Genomic DNA, 16,936 nt, shown 5'->3' with positions numbered 1-16,936 from the left:
CACATCACTTATCTTTGAAATTTCCTTTTTCTTTCTCTCTCTCTCTCTTTTTTTTTTTTTTTTTTTTTTTTTTGAGACAGTCTCACTGTTGCCCAGGCTGGAGTGCAGTGGTGCGATCTCAGCTCATTGCGATCTCCACCTCCCTGGATCAAGGGATCCTCCCACCTCAATCTTCCGAATAGCTGGGACCACAGGCATTCACCACAACACCCAGCTAAATTTTGGATTTTTTTGTAGAGACGGGGTTTCTCCATGTTGCCCAGGCTGGGCTTCGAACTCCTCAGCTCAAGCAATCCACCTGCCTCAGCCTTCTAAAGTGTTGAGATTACAGGCGTGAGCCACTGGACCCATCCCCATCTTTGCTATTTTCTTTTTTTCTTTTTTTGAGACGGAGTCTCGCTCTGTCGCCTAAGCTGGAGTGCTCAGCTCACTGCAAGCTCCGCCTCCGGGTTCACGCCATTCTCCTGCCTCAGCCTCCTGAGTAGCTGGGACTACTGGCGCCCTCCACGACGCCTGGCTAATTTTTTTGTATTTTTTAGTAGAGACGGGGTTTCACCGTGTTAGCCAGGATGGTCTCAATCTCCTGACCTCGTGATCCACCTGCCTCGGCCTCCCAAAGTGCTGGGATTACAGGCGTGAGCCACCCAGCTGGGCCAATCTTTGCTGTTTTCTATGTATGTTTCTTTGGGCTGCATTTTAGATCATTTATTTAGATTTATCTCTCAGTTCACTGATTTTATCTTCAGCTTATGTCTAATATGCTAATTAATTTCATTATAAAATTTTCCATTTATAAAAGTTGTATTTTCTTATTTTTCAAATATACTTTTGCATTTGTTGTATTATCAAGGTACTTTTAATTTTACTGGAAATAGTTATTCTTACGTTTTGTGTCTATTCCATTACTTTCAGATTTCAGGGTCTGTTTCTGTTCTTGGTACCTTGTTCCCTTATGTGTTTTGTAATATTTTTATTGTAAGTTGCCTGTTTTTCTTGGAAAGTCATCTGTGAGACTTGTATTATTTCCAATGAGAAATCTACCCCATCCTAATCATGGTGCCTGTGTTATCTAATGTTTTTTTTTTCTCTGAGTACTTTTTTTTTTTTTTTTTTTGAGATGGAGTCTTGCTCTGTCGCCCAGGCCGGACTGCAGTGGCGCTATCTTGGCTCACTGCAAGCTCTGCCTCCCGGGTTCACGCCACTCTCCTGCCTCAGCCTCCTGAGTAGCTGGGACTACAGGCACCCGCTACCGTGTCCAGCTAATTTTTTTGTATTATTAGTAGAGACAGGGTTTCACCGCGTTAGGCAGGATGGTCTCGATCTCCTGACCTCGTGATCCGCCCGCCTCGGCCTCCCAAAGTGCTGGGATTATAGGCGTGAGCCACCGCGCTCAGCCTCTCTGAGTACTTTTAAGATTTACTCTTTTTTTTTTTTTTTTTTTTTAAATTCATAATTCTTCTTTATTTATTTTTTTTTTCTTTTCTTTTTTTTTTTTATTATACTTTAGGGTTTTAGGGTACATGTGCACAATGTGCAGGTTTGTTACATATGTATCCATGTGCCATGTTGATTTCCTGCACCCATTAACTCGTCATTTAGCATTAGGTGTATCTCCTAATGCTGTCCCTCCCCCCTCCCCCCACCGCACAACAGTCCCCGGAGTGTGATGTTCCCCTTCCTGTGTCCATGAGTTCTCATTGTTCAATTCCCACCTATGAGTGAGAACATGCGGTGTTTGGTTTTTTGTCCTTGCGATAGTTTACTGAGAATGATGTTTTCCAGTTTCATCCATGTCCCTACAAAGGACACGAACTCATCATTTTTTATGGCTGCATAGTATTCCATGGTGTATATGTGCCACATTTTCTTAATCCAGTCTATCGTTGTTGGACATTTGGGTTGGTTCCAACTCTTTGCTATTGTGAATAGTGCGGCCATAAACATACGTGTGCATGTGTCTTTATAGCAGCATGATTTATAGTCCTTTGGGTATATACCCAGTAATGGGATGGCTGAGTCAAATGGTATTTCTAGTTCGAGATCCCTGAGGAATCGCCACACTGACTTCCACAATGGTTGAACTAGTTTACAGTCCCACCAACAGTGTAAAAGTGTTCCTATTTCTCCACATCCTCTCCAGCACCTGTTGTTTCCTGATTTTTTAATGATGGCCATTCTAACTGGTGTGAGATGGTATCTCACTGTGGTTTTGATTTGCATTTCTCTGATGGCCAGTGATGATGAGCATTTCTTCATGTGTTTTCTGGCTGCATAAATGTCTTCTTTTGAGAAGTGTCTGTTCATTATCACTGGTTTTGAGCAATTTGATTATGGTGTTCACTGGTTTAATTTTATTCATGTTTCATGTGCTTTGAGGTTCGTTGAACTTCTTTGTAGGTTTATAGTTTTTATTAAATTTCAAAAACTTTCAGCTGTTACTCCTTCAAATGTCTTCTGTCCACCTGATTTTCTGTCTGCCCTATTCAGATTACAGGGCATTGAAGGAATCCTTCATTGTTATTGATACTGGCCTTCAGAGTCTCCAATTCCGCCTATTTCTTGAAGTCCCATATCAAACTGATGCTCTGTTTATTTTTTCTTAATTTCTTTTCTTTTTTTTTTTTTTTTTTTTTTTTGAGATAGAGTCTCCCCTTGTCACCCAGGCTGGAGTGCAGTGTTGCAATCTCAGTGGCTCACTGTAACCTCTGCCTTCCGGGTTCAAACGATTCTCCTGCCTCAGCCTCCCAAGTAGCTGGGATTACAGGCGCAGGCCACCACGCCCAGCTAATGTTTGTGTTTTTAGTAGAGATGGGGTTTCACTGTGTTGGCCAGGCAGGTCTTGAACTTCTGGGCTCAAGCAGTCCGCCTACCTTGGCCTCCCAAAGTTCTGAGATTACAGGCGTGAGCCACCACGCCCGGCCCTCATCCTGTGTTTATGATTTTTGTTTCTTTTTTCTCTGTGTATTTCATCTTGAATACTTTCTATTGTGTCTTCAATTCGCAGATGTTTTCTTTGTGGTATTTAATCTGCCATTAATCCCAATCAGTGTATTTTTCATTGTACACATTGTAGTTTTCATCTCTAAAAGCATATTTTCAATATGTCTACTTGACTTTTTGAACATACAGAATAGTTATAACTGTTTCAGTGTCCTTATCTTTTATGTCAACCATGGGTATCAGTTTGGGGTTGATTTTGATTGATTATTCTCCTTATGATGAGTCATGTTTTCCTGCTTCTGTGCATGCCTGGTCCCCGTCAAGTATTTAGCAGAATGCTGAGTTTCATATATGTATAAGAAAATTACCTGAATCTGGGGAAAGATGTTAAGAAAAGATTAGGAGGAATACTGCCTAACATTCACATAGGGCTGCAAATAGTGGCTGTTCCCACCAGCCAGGCTGAAAAGATTCCTTAATTCATGGAGCATTGAGAAGAGTACTCAGGAAGGTCTTGCCTCAGTAGTGAGGAATAACTAGCCCCAGACTGAACATTGTTCCAGATCCACCTAAAAAATCATAAAAGCAACATCTGAAAGAATCAGACTATTTCAAAGTAACTAACTGCATCCCAGAACAAAGCTCAAGATTTGTAGGAATAAGAAATACCTAGAACCCAACAAGGTAAAATTAACTACATGTATCTCTATTTTTGAACTGCATTTCTTTAAGTAACGTTGAACACCTTTCATGTGTTTATAAACCACTTTTATGTCTTTTGGTGTGTGTGAACTACCTGTTTCTGTCCTTTACCCATTTCTTTTTTGGGTTGTGATCTTCTTTGTTAGGTATCTGGCTAACACAGTTGAAGAAGATGAAGAAGAAACCAAGTATGAAATTTTTCCATGGGCTTTAGGGAAAAACTGGAGAAAATTGTTCCCTAATTTCTTAAAGTTAAGGGACCAGCTCTGGGATAGAATTGACTATAGGGCTATTGTAAGCAGGCGATGTTGTGAGGAGGTAAGAATTTTAAAATGCTTTATATATGTAATCTTTGTTTTCTGTTTATCTAATTATCCTTGTTTTTTAACGTGCTTCTAATGTTTTGGTATTCTGGGTTTTTTTTCTTTTAATATGTAGAGTAGACCATTGATCATTACCATGAATACAACTTGTGTATTACAATGTTGCTGTCTTATTATCACCATAACTAAAAACTGTCAGCCGGGCAAGCCCTGCTCACGCCTGTAATCCCAGCACTTTGGGAGGCTGAGGTGGGTGGATCTCCTGAGGTCAGGAGTTCGAGACCAGCCTGGCCAACACGGTGAAACCCCATCTCTACTAAAAATACAAAAATTAGGCTGGGTGCAGTGGCTCACACCTGTAACCCCAGCACTTTGGGAGGCCGAGGTGGGCAGATCACATGGTCAGGAGATCAAGACCATCCTGGCTAACATGGTGAAACTCATCTCTACTAAAAATACAAAAAAATTAGCTGGGCGTGGTGGCAGTCGCCTGTAGTCCCAGCTACTCGGGAGGCTGAGGCAGGAGAATGGTGTGAACCCAGGAGGCGGAGCTTGCAGTGAGCAGAGATCGCGCCACTGCACTCCAGCCTGTGTGACAGAGCGAGACTCCATCTCAAAAAAAAAAAAAAAAAGAAAAAGAAAAATACAAAAATTAGCCAAATGTGGTGGCTAGTGCCTGTAATCCCAGCTACTTGGGAGGCTGAGGCAGGAGAATCACTTAAACCCAGGTGGCGGAGGTTGCGGTGAACTGAGATGGTGTCACTGTACTCCAGCCTGGGCAACATAGCGAGACTCCATCTCAAAAACAAACAAACAAAAAAATTGTCATTTCTATTTTTCAGAGCAGCCTACTTCTATAGTAAGTACTTTTTTTGAGACAGAGTCTTGCTCTGTCACCCAGGCTGGAGTGCAGTGGCATGATCTCTGCTCACTACAAGCTCCGCCTCCTGGGTCCACGCCATTCTCTTGCCTCAGCCTCCCAATTAGCTGGGAATACAGGCGCCCGCCACCATGCCTGGCTAACGTTTTGTATTTTTAGTAGAGACGGGGTTTCGCCGTGTTAGCCAGTATGGTCTCAATCTCCTGACCTCATGATCCGCCTGCCTCAGCCTCCCAAAGTGCTGGGATTACAGGCGTGAGCCACTGCACCCGGCTTATAGTAAGTACTTTTATTTTAGTGTATTTCTTCTGTCTAAAGGATCATCAATATATTGAAAAAGGGTGATATAGCCAGGTGCGGTGGCTCATGCCTGTAATCCCAGCACTTTGGGAGGCTAAAGCGGGCGGATCACCTGAGGTCAGGAGTTCGAGACCAGCCTGAACAACATGGGGAAACCCCGTCTCTACTAAAAATACAGAATTAGCCAGGCGTGGCGGCACATGCCTGTAATCCCAGCTACTAGGGAGGCTGAGGCAGGAGAATCGCTTGAACCTGGGAGGCAGAGGTTGCGGTGAGCCGAGATCGTGCCATTGCACCCCAGCCTGGGCAACAAGAGTGAAACTCCTTCTCAAAAAAAAAAAAAAAAAAAAAAAGAAAGAAAAAGGGTGATATGAACAAACCAAAATATCTTATTTAGGATTACAATAACACTGGAGTTGAATAATAATTTCTGCTCAGTAAAGTATGTGAAATTTCAGGTTCCCAAAATTGAAACACTATTTAACACATATATTAAATGGTGTACAATTTAAATATTCTTTAAAATCATAACGCTTTTCACATAGAATATATTGTTTCCTTGATGCCAAACCTTATTAGGATAACTCAGCAAGACACTAAAAATTTAATAATCAGTTATTTTACCAAATGTTCTGGTTTTTAATAAAGTCAGTATTTCAAACTACAGAAAAATTCTAGAGTAGAAAATTAAATGGAAAGCAGTGGTCACTGTAAGCTCTAGTATTAGTTCAGAAAAATTTGATAAATGTTGATATACTTACAAATCTTAAGATTTGATAGAATTAACTTATTCATTAATATACATTGATTTAGTGAGCACTTAGTAAATATCTACCAGAAACTATATTATTTCTTTTAATTTAAAAGGGCAGGCAGGCATGGTAGCTTACAGGTGTAATCCCAGCACTTTTGGAGGCTAAGGTGGCCTGGATAGCTTGAGTCCAAGAGTTCAAGACTAGCCTGGGTAACATGGCAAAACACTGTCTCCACAAAAAATACAAAAAATTAGGTAGGTGTGGTGGTGCACACCTGTAGTCCCAGCTACTTGAGAGGCTGTGGTGTGAGAATCACCTGAGCCCAGGAGATTCAGGCTGCAGTGAGCCATGATTATGCCACTGCCCTCCAGCCTCAGCAACAGAGCAAGACCCTGTCCCAAAAAATAAAAATAAAAAAGGCTTGAAGCAAAAAAAGCAGTATTACATCTATTAATTCTAGGCAGTAGGGATATGGATGTTTGTTATATTATTCCTAATGCTTTTTCATAATTTTAAAATTTAGCAACATGAAAAAAAATTAATGGAACTTGTTTTTCCTTTTCAAAAAGGTCACCTTATTTAAATGAATTTAATTCCATTATCCTTATCACAATACTTTGTTTTCTTCTGTAGCACTGAATACAATTTGTAATTATTTATTTGCTTATCTATTGTCTAAACAATAAACTGTAAATGTAATGAAGTAAAAAATCTAGTACACTTCTAATATCTCCCATCTCTGTCCACACACTTCAGTTACAACAATCATGCATTACTCTCTTTTACTGAGAAAACAGAAGCAGTAGAACAGACTGTCCACATGCTCACATCTTATCGTCCATCCTACCTACAGCCTTAACCTCCTAGACTCAAGCGATCTCCTGCCTTAGCCTCCCAAGTAGCTGGGACTACAGGCGTGTGCCACCATGCCCAACTAATTTATTTTCTGTAGAGATAGGGTCTCGCTATGTTGCCTAGGCTGGTCTCAAACTCCTGTGCCCAAGCAATCCTCCCACCTTGGCCTCCCAAAGTGCTGGGATTGCAGGTGTGAGCCACCATACGCAGCTATAATCTATTCTTCATACAGCTGCCAGAGTAATTTTTTTTTTAGGTAAGTCAGATCATGACTTCTCTACTCAAAAGCCTCCAGTGTCTTCCAGCCTTACATAGGGTAAAAGAGAAAGTCCCTGTCATGGTCCTACATGGTCTATCAGCCCTCCTCCCTTATCTCTTTGATTTCATCTCATATCTTTGCTCTTCCACTCAAGCCACACTGGCCTCCTTACCTCAAAGATACCAGTTACACTCCCATCTCATGGTCTTTGCACTTACTATTCCCATAACCTGGAATGTTGTTCCCCAAATATCAGTATGCTTCACTTCCTAACTATGTTCAAGATTCTGTTTAAACGTCACCTCAGAGGGACCTTTCCTTATCACCTTATATAGAGTAGTATCTCCCTCCATGGAATAGAAGTATCCAGAAATATACTATCACAATTATGTTCAATTGAATTTTGACAAGGGTACCAAGAAAATTCAATGGGGAAAGTGTAGTCTTTTCAACAAATGGTGCTGGGACAACTAGATATAAACCAGCCGAACCTCTGGTTTATACCATATATAAAAATTAACTCAAAATGGATCAAAGACCTAAATGTAAAACCTAAAGCCATAAAACTCTTAGAAGAAAACATAGGGGTAAGTCTTCATGACCTTGAATTATGTTTCTTAGATATGATACCAAAAGTAACAAGTAACAAAACAAAATATAAAATAGACATCATCAAAATTAAAATCTTTTGTCCTTCAAAGGATACCAAGTGAAGAGATGACCTACAAAATGAAAAAAATTTTTTTGCAAGTCATCTATTTGATAAGGGTCTTGTATCTAGAAATATAAAGAGCTTTACAACTTAATAATAAAAAGACAATTTAAAAAATTGGCAAAGAATCCAAATAGACATTTCTCCAAAGAAGGTATGCAAATTGCTAAAACACACACACACACACACACACACTTGAAAAGATGTTCAACATCATTAGCTGTCAGGGATTGCAAATCAAAAGCACGATGAGATATTACTTCACACCCACTATGATGGCTATAAACAAAAATAAAAGTATTGGAGAGGATGTGGAGATATTGGAACCTTCACACACTGCTTCCAGAAATGTAAAATGGGGAAGTTGCTTTGCATAACAGTCTGGCAATTCCTCACAAGGTTAACAGAGTTACCATATGACCCGGCAAGTCTAGTCCTAGCTATGTATGCCAAAGGATAAAAACAAAACTATGTCCACACAAAAAACTTTAACATGAATGTTCATAGCATTATTCATAATAGCCAAAGTAGAAACAACCTAAATGTCCATCAGCTGATAGAATGGATAAACAAAATAAGGTATATCCCTACAATGAAATATTACTTGGCAATTAAAAGGAAAGAAGTACCTGGTTCAAGCTACAACGCAGATAACCTTGAAAAGATTATGCTACATAAAAGAAGCCTGTCACAAAGGATGACATATTGTATGATTCCATTTATATGAAAGGTCCAGAATAGACAAATTCAAAGACAGAAAGTAGATTAGTATTTACCATGGGCTGAGAGAAGGGAGAAAATGGAGTGTGATTGCTTTATTTATAGAGTGATGAAAATGTTTCAAAATTGACCGTGGTTAGGGTTGCTCAACTCTGAATATATTGAATATCATTGAATTGTACATTTCAATTGGGTGATTGTAAGGTATTTTAATTACATTTCAAAGCTGTTAAAATTAAAAGTAGTTCCTCCCACTATTACTCTGTATTCCCTTTCTCAGTTCCAATTTTCCTCATAGCACTCAACCATCATGTAACAGACTCCTTTTTACTTATTTATCTTGTTAATAAATTTCCTCCCACTAAAATACAGATTCCAAGAGAGCAGGGTCTTTATTTTGGATTTGTTTGTTTTGTTTTGTTTTTGTTTTTGAGACAGGGTCTCATTCCGTTACCCAGGCTGCTGGCTGCAGTGTGCAATCATAGCTCACTGCAACCTTGAACTCCTGGGCTCAAGCAATCCTCCCACCTTGGCCTCCCAAAGTTCTGGGATTACAGATGTGAGCGATAGTGCCTGACCCTATTTTTTTTTTTTTTAAGACAGAGTTTCATTCTGTTGTCCAGGCTGGAGTGCAGTGGCTTGATCTCGGCTCACTGCAACCTCCACCTCCTGGGTTCAAGCGATTCTCCTGCCTCAGCCTCCCAAGTAGCTAGGATTATAGCTGGGATTACAGGCATGCGCCACCATGCCCGGCTATTTTGTATTTTTAGTAGAGACAGGGTTTTCACCATGGTGGCCAGGCTGGTCTCAAACTCCTGATCTCAAGTGATCCACCTGCCTCAGCCTCCCAAAGTGCTGGGATTACAGGCGTGAGCACCCAGCCTTATTTTGTTCTTAGTCTAGCTCCAGAGCCTAGAATAGTGCCTGGCACATAGTGGGTAGTCAATAAATATTTGTTGACTGATCAAATGAATGGAACTTCCAATTCTTTTTCATACCTTCTTATCCATTAAATAGGGAAACAATAAACTATAAAATAATTATTCACTGAGCTCACTTTGCACTGCTGCTTACTCCAGTGGCAGATAGAGAAGCTGTTTTTTGGCTGTTCCAACAAGGTATGTTTGAATCATGTTGGCGTATAGAAAAGGTAACTGCCTAGTAGATTTTATCCTGTTCTGTTAAGTGTTCACTGGACAACTACTTTATGAATAACACACCAAGTTCAGTGCCCTGGGAGTTTATTGTAAAGAAGTATTATATCACCCCATTCTCATTCCTGAAGTAGCAAGACATACTGTTGAAAATTTAACTGTTCTATACATTTGTTACTGAAAGCCTGGCATACTGCCAAATGAAACATTTCTTTAGTCCCATATCCTAAAATAACCTCAAGTTAAGATAGTAGCTACAAACTAGCTTACAATAATAATACTTTACATTTGCACAGTGCTTTACAAATTATGACTTTTACAGAAATTATCACACAAATAGCTGTGAGGGTGGTGGCATCCTCATTTCACAGCTAATGAAACTGAGCACCAAGGAGGCTGGCATTTACTCAAAATCATAGAAGTGGCAGAGCCAGAACATCTAATGACTTCCTAGTGTTCCCTTTTTTCTGTGACATCTAGCCTCCATATAAACCTCTCATATTGGTTAGTTTAGAAAATGCATTTATTTCTTGTCTTGGGAATTAAATAGCCGCAGTATTCTCTCCATTTCACAGATGCAAAAACTGTGGCTTAGTAAGATTGTGATTTGTCCATGGCCATGAAGTTAATAAGTAGCAGACACTAATAACTTAGTGCAGTTTGCATTATACACCACTGACATAAGAAAGAACATGTGCTGTCTTTTCAAATAATGAGTTTTTTAATTGTCTCTTTTTTTAATCTTGGCTGCAAAGAAGCTAAGAGCCAGGTATTATCCTTGACCACAACGACTCTATTACATTTTATTACTGGCATGTCTGCTTTCCCCTTTTAGTCGAGATTTCCCTTTTGGGTCTAAGCTCAATGAAATTTTTTTCCCCTTTTTTCTCAGCTGCATCATTCTTTTTTGGAAAGAGATGGGGTGTGATTAAATTGGAAAATATATGTAGGGCTTCTCCAAAAAAGAGTGGACCATTTCTTTGTTTATTCTGATTTTATCTTCTTACCTGATGATCTTATCAACAACTCCTTTAAGGTGGTATTTATTTACATTCGTGATGGTTTAATTTCTAAACTGGTTCACACATTAGGGAGGATGCCTATCTAATGAGAGAGTTAGACTACACTTCCAGCCCCTTTCATGCATCATGGAGGGTAGCAATTTAATCAAGAAGTTTTTCTCTATTCCAGTTAATACTCTGGCGAAGATGCCACAATATCATCATAGCTGAGTTCTTCACTATCTATTACTTGATTCCAGATGAGGAATTTAGAAAGCAATGAGATAAGTAGTGTGTTTTGACAGAATAATCCAATGACAGTATGCAAAAGAGATCCAATATAGGGAATGTATTGGAAACTGCTAAACTTGCTATAACTGGAAACAAGGGTGTGAAGAAAATTGATAGCAGTGCTAAAGAAAATGAAACAGATGTCAGAAATGTTAAAAAATTGTAATTATCATTACCTGGTAACCAGATGGATATAGGGTACATGGGAGAGGGAACTGTCAGTTTCAAATCTATATAACAGGAAGAGTAATGGGCTCCATAATGGAAACAGGGAAGGCTAGAGAAGCAAACTGGATTCTTTGGGGAGATAAGGAATTTGGTATATAGATATGAATGTAACAGAATTAAGATGAAAATCTAGCTCTCTTGACTCTGGTACAGTTTTATTTTTAATTCACTTATCACAGTGAAATTCTAATTATATGATTATGTGTGTATAAAATATATGTAGACATATTTAAAAATAAGCATGATTGTGTATTTTTCTAGGTGGGTTAGTATGTGGAGAGACTATGATGAACTTATTGCAAAAATAACAGTTTTTGGCCAAGCAAGGTGGCTCACGCCTGTAATCCCAGCACTTTGGGAGGGCGAGGAGGGTGGATCACTTGAGGTCAGGCATTCAAGACCAGCCTGGCCAACATGGTGAAACCCCGTCTCTACTAAAAATACAAAAATTAGCTGGGCATGCTGGCAATTACAGGAGTGGGCCATTGCACCCGGACTTTCTAAATGTTTTGAAAATCACTGCTCTAGGCAATTAATAAGGCTCTGTCTAGCTCTCAAATGTTACAGTTCTCATTTACTTTGAGTCGTTGATGACTGTAACTAAAGACTTTTGCTTAGAATGCTTAGAAGTTTTAGATTTCATGAGGTTAGCACATATGTACAGTTCCCCAGCTTGACTTGTTAAATAATTGTCATTTGCCAGATCCTCACTATGTGATGATTTTACACATCATTAAGTCCTCAGAATAATCCTGTGAAGTAGATGATATGCCCATTTTAGAGATGAAGAAATTGAGTCCCAGGAAAGTTAAATAACTTGCCCAGTATTATACAGCTAGCATGTGGCAGTGCCAGGGTAAGAAACTAAGTGTACCCTGACTCTAAAGCCCATGTTTTATTTAACAAACCTTATAGAACAATGCCTGGCAGATAGTGAGGCTTTATAAATAATGCCTCATCTGATCTTCCCAGCAACCCTCTAAAATAGACATTTATTATCTCCATGCTGACAAAACTGAGGAACAGCGAGGTTAAATAACTTACCTATGTTCTTATTCACCATATATCTTGTCATAATTGCAGACATTTTAAGATTAGCATAACACACATAGCTGGGAAACTTAATTATTTTTATTTTTACTTTTATTTTTTGAGACGGAGTCTCGCTCTGTGGCCCAGGCTGGAGTGCAGTGCAGTAGGACTACAGGCGCCCACAACCATGCCCGGCTAATTTTTTTGTATTTTTAGTAGAGATGGAGTTTCACCGTTTTAGACAGGATGGTCTTGATCTCCTGAGTTTGTGATCCACCCGCATCGGCCTCCCAAAATGCTGGGATTACAGGGGTGAGCCACCGCGCCCAGCCAATTAACTTTTTTTAAACCAATACATTCCAAAGTTAAGAATTACATATTGTTTTGGAGTAACTGTATTCTCTTCCCAAATTTAGAATATTCAGAATTAAAAAATAAATACCCTGACAACCTGGAAGGTTGCTTCAGCCCTATTTCCTGTTTAAAATAATTTACTTTGTCAATTATTGTCTTAAAGATCCAAGCAATGAGTCACTTTTTAGTAATATTGCCTTATCTGGAAGTGTTTTGTTTTTTAAATCAGCAATCTGGATTTTTATCTTCACTTTAGAGACAGTTGTTCTTGAGTTATACGTTTTGAACTCAATTTTAGTAAATTTTGAAATATTACTAACATTCTAAAAGTTAGCTTTCTATTATAGGTTATGGCCATTGCACCAACCCATTATATCTGGCAAAGAGAACGTTCTGTTCATCACAGTGGAGCTGTCAGAAACTACAAGAGAGATGAAGTTCAGCTGCCCCGGGGACCTAGTGCCACACCAGTAGATTGTTCACTCTGTGGTAAAAAAAGAAGATATGTTAGACTGGGATTGTCTTCATCATCATCTTTATCCAGTCATACAGCAGGGGTGACAGAAAAACATTCTCAGGACTCATACAACTCACTGTCAATGGACATAATAGGTGATCCTTCTCAAGCTTATACCTGTTCTGAAGGTATGATTTAGCAATATGCCGGAATTAGATTTATGCATGTTGTTTACTGAGCTCTAGTCAGTCCTTGCTGGCAGGGATACATAATAATTTATATACTCCAACAATATGAGTTAAATTAATCTTGAAACTTTCTCCCCTTTCAGTTACTTTTTGTCTTGTGTCCATATCTGTTTTGTGGTGACCCACCTAAACAGATTTTTAATGTGACCTATGTTAAGTTGAAAACTAATGCACCATAAGCCTCAGTATTTTAAGAGCCTGAATCATTTTTTTGAAATGTTTATTTTATTCAAAAGGGTTTCAAGAAGAAAATATACTTGTAATCTCACCTTCCAACTATTGGTTTCCTTCTGTATGCTTTTCTAACAAAATTAGAACCATACTATATATCTAGGCCTGCTTTTTTCATTTATCACAAAGTATTTTCCCATGTCATTATTGAGTCCTCCAAAACCAGTTTTTTTTTTTTTTTTTGAAACAGAGTCTCACTTTGTCGCCCAGGCTGGAGTGCAGCGGGACAATCTCGGCTTACTGCAGCCTCCGCCTCCCAGGTTCAGGTGATTCTTATGCCTCAGCCTCCTAAGTATCTGGGATTACAGACATGTGCCACCATGGCCAGATAGTTTTTGTGTTTTTAGTAGTGAGGGATTTCACCACGTTGGCCAGGCTGGTCTGGAACTCCTGGCCTCAGCTGTAATCCCAGCACTTTGGGAGGCTGAAGCGGGCAGATCACTTGAGGTCAGGAGCTCGAAACCAGCCTGGCCAACATGGTGAAACCCCGTATCTACTAAAAATAGAAAAATTAGCCAGGCATGGTGGTGGTGCATGCCTGTAATTCCAGTTACTCCAGAGGCTGAGGCAGGAGAATTGCTTGAACCTGGGAAGTGGAGGTTGCAGTGAGCTGAGACTGCACCACTGCACTCCAGCCTGGGTGACAGAGCTAGATGCCGTCTCAAAAAACAAAAACAAAAACATGATCCAGTGTAGGTTTAAAGATAGGAGGAAAGTTTTAGTGACTATTTACTGGGTATAAAGGTAGGGCCTCTGGAAGGCATTGGGATGACAGTTTTCAGTCAGTCTCAAATCCTTAGTTTACAGGACAGCCAGACATAGAAAGCTAACATTAGAAGGTATCTGTCCCATAAACCAGACTGTAATACTTATTGTTTGGAGGAGGGCTGAAGAAAGGGCTTAAGCTGGGCCTTGATTGACTAGAATGGACAACTACCAAAGAAAAAGAAGAGAAATAGAAGAAAACTACACACACACACACACACACAAAAGGGAAGTGAGGGGAAATGAATGGATACTGTTAAAAAGGTCTTGTTCAATTCAACATCTACTGAGCACCATGTGCCAAACAGAAACTAAGTATTCTCCGTGAAACAGGAGTGAAGGGCAGAACTTTTCTTGGCTCTTATGCCAGCCCCTTCTCAAAGTAGACAATTGGGGATTGACACATAATAGGCATTCAAAGCATTAAATGAATGACATAATTTCATTACTAGCTAAATAGAAGGGTAGAAGGAAAGGGAGTATTCCATGATGGAATTAAAGAATGGACTTCAGGCCAGGTGCGGTGGCTCATTGCTGTCATCCCAGCAGTTTAGGTGGCTGAGTCGGGCGGATCACCTGAGGTCAGGAGTTTGAGATCAGCCTGGCCAACATGGTGAAACCCTATCTCTACTAAAAATACAAGAATTAGCCAGGTGTGGGAGCGTGTGCCTGTAATCCCAGCTACTTGGGAGGCAAAGGCAGGAGAATTGCTTGAACCTAGGAGGCGGAGGTTGCAGTGAGCCAAGACCATGCCATTGCACTCCAGTCTGGGCAACAGAGTGAGACTCTGTCTCAAAAAACAAAAACAAAAACAAAAACACTTCAGAACTTCTATATAGTCATGCACCACATAATGACATTTCACTCAAGGTGGGACTGCATACAGAATGGTGTTCACCTAAGATTATAATGGCTGGGCATGGTGGCTCACACCTGTAATCCTAGAACTGTGGGAGGCCAAGGCAGGTGGATGGATCACTTAAGGTCAGGAGTTTGAGACCAGCCTGGCTAACATGGTGAAACCCTGTCTCCTAAAAAAAATACAAAAATTAGCTGGGCATGATGGCACATACCTGTAGTCCCAGATACTCGGGAGGCTGAGACAGGATAATTGCTTGAACCCGGGAGTCGGAGGTTAGAGTGAGCCAAGATCGTGTCACTGCACTCCAGCCTGGGCAACAGAGCAAGACTCTGTCTCAAAAAAAAAAAAGGAAGGATTATAATGGAGCTGAAAAATTCCTATCACCTACTGACATCATAGCCCTGTAGTGCAACACAATACCTTTTCTATGTTTAGATACACACATACTTACCATTGTCTTATAAATGCCTATGGTACTTAGTCCAGTAACATGCTATCCAGGTTTGCAGTCTAGGAGCAGTAGGCTATACCATATAACCTAGGTGTGTAGTAGGCTATACCACCTAGGTTTGTGTAAGTACACTATGTAATGTTCACACAATGATGAAACTGCCCAACTACGTGTTTATCAGAATGTACTGCCACTGTTAAGCAATGTATAACTGTATCTGGAAATGTTATAAAAGCTATAAAGGCATCATTATTGTATAAATGTTCAGCTAGTTATCATACAGAAATATAACACCAGAATACTCTGCTCCTGATTCAATCACTTGTCTAAATGCAGCCAGAGTGATTTTCAAAACACAGATCTAAACATGTCACCCCTTACTTAAATTCTTCAGTAGCATCCCATTTTTCTTAGGATAGACCAATTCCTTCATGGGCATATAAGAACTTGCATGGCCTCATCCCCATCTATCCAGTCTTTTCCACTCTGCCCCAGCATCACTTTTTATTCCCATTCTCCCTGCTGTAGTTAATTCCTACATTCAGGTCTCAGCTCAGTTGTCACTTGCTAGGGCAAAGTCCCCCATTATGGTTACTCATAGTACCTTGTACTTCTTTGGGGGGAATTTATAACAGTTTTAGTTTTACATCTGTGTGATTAATGTCAAGCTCTATCATAGACTGTAAACTCTAAAAAGGCAGAGATTTTACTTTAAAATGTTCTACGTTCTGTAATATGTTATTTAATAAAAAATTTACACACATGTATAATTTTAAATACTTCTAGCCTAAGAGATAAATCTAGGAATGGTAGCATTTACCCTCCAAGGCATTACTATTTTACAGCCCATAAAACAGGCCAGGCATGGTGGCTCCACACCTATAATCCCAGCACTTTGGGAGGTCAAGGCAGAAGGATTGCTTGAGCCTAGGAGTTTGAGACCAGCCTGGGCAACATGACAAAACCCCGTCTCTACCAAAAAACCCACAAAAATTAGCTGGACGTGGTGCCATGTGCCTGTAGTCCAACTACATGGGAAGCTGAGGTGGGAGGCTTGTTTGATCCTGGGAGATTGAGGCTGCAATGAGCCATGATCACGCCACTCCACTCCAGCCTGGATGACAGAATGAGAACCTGTCTCAAAAAAAAAAAAAACAAAACACACACACGACTAAAAACCTATAAAACATCTATATTTAAACAGCGACCTAATCACTCTAAGTCACTGTTTATCTGTAAAATATGGATAACCTGAAAGATAAGTTGTCCATAGTAAGTGAAAAACATATATAAAGTTTTCAAAACAATGTATGGTATGTGGTAAATGCTAAATAACTGGTGCCTATGAATAATAAGTCCCATTTGTAATTAATTCATGTTTCCAAAATGTATTCCCCAAACATTTTTTTTTTTTTT

General features: G+C 39.7%; 1 protein-coding gene across 2 annotated transcripts in view; it reads left to right on the top strand.

Annotated features, from left to right (window-relative positions):
- Positions 1 to 16,936, top strand: part of SPDYA (speedy/RINGO cell cycle regulator family member A) — a 32,136-nt gene that overhangs the window by 13,910 nt on the left and 1,290 nt on the right. For both annotated transcript variants that reach the window (XM_012501477.2, XM_003262678.3), the window contains 2 exons: positions 3,789 to 3,960; positions 12,854 to 13,151. In XM_012501477.2, coding sequence (XP_012356931.1) covers positions 3,789 to 3,960; positions 12,854 to 13,151 — 470 coding nt within the window. The remainder of the gene's footprint in view (positions 1 to 3,788; positions 3,961 to 12,853; positions 13,152 to 16,936) is intronic.

The sequence above is a fragment of the Nomascus leucogenys genome, chromosome 19 (genome assembly GCF_006542625.1).
Source record: "Nomascus leucogenys isolate Asia chromosome 19, Asia_NLE_v1, whole genome shotgun sequence".
Classification (NCBI taxonomy): domain Eukaryota; kingdom Metazoa; phylum Chordata; class Mammalia; order Primates; family Hylobatidae; genus Nomascus; species Nomascus leucogenys.
This window is presented reverse-complemented; position numbering and strand designations above follow the sequence as displayed.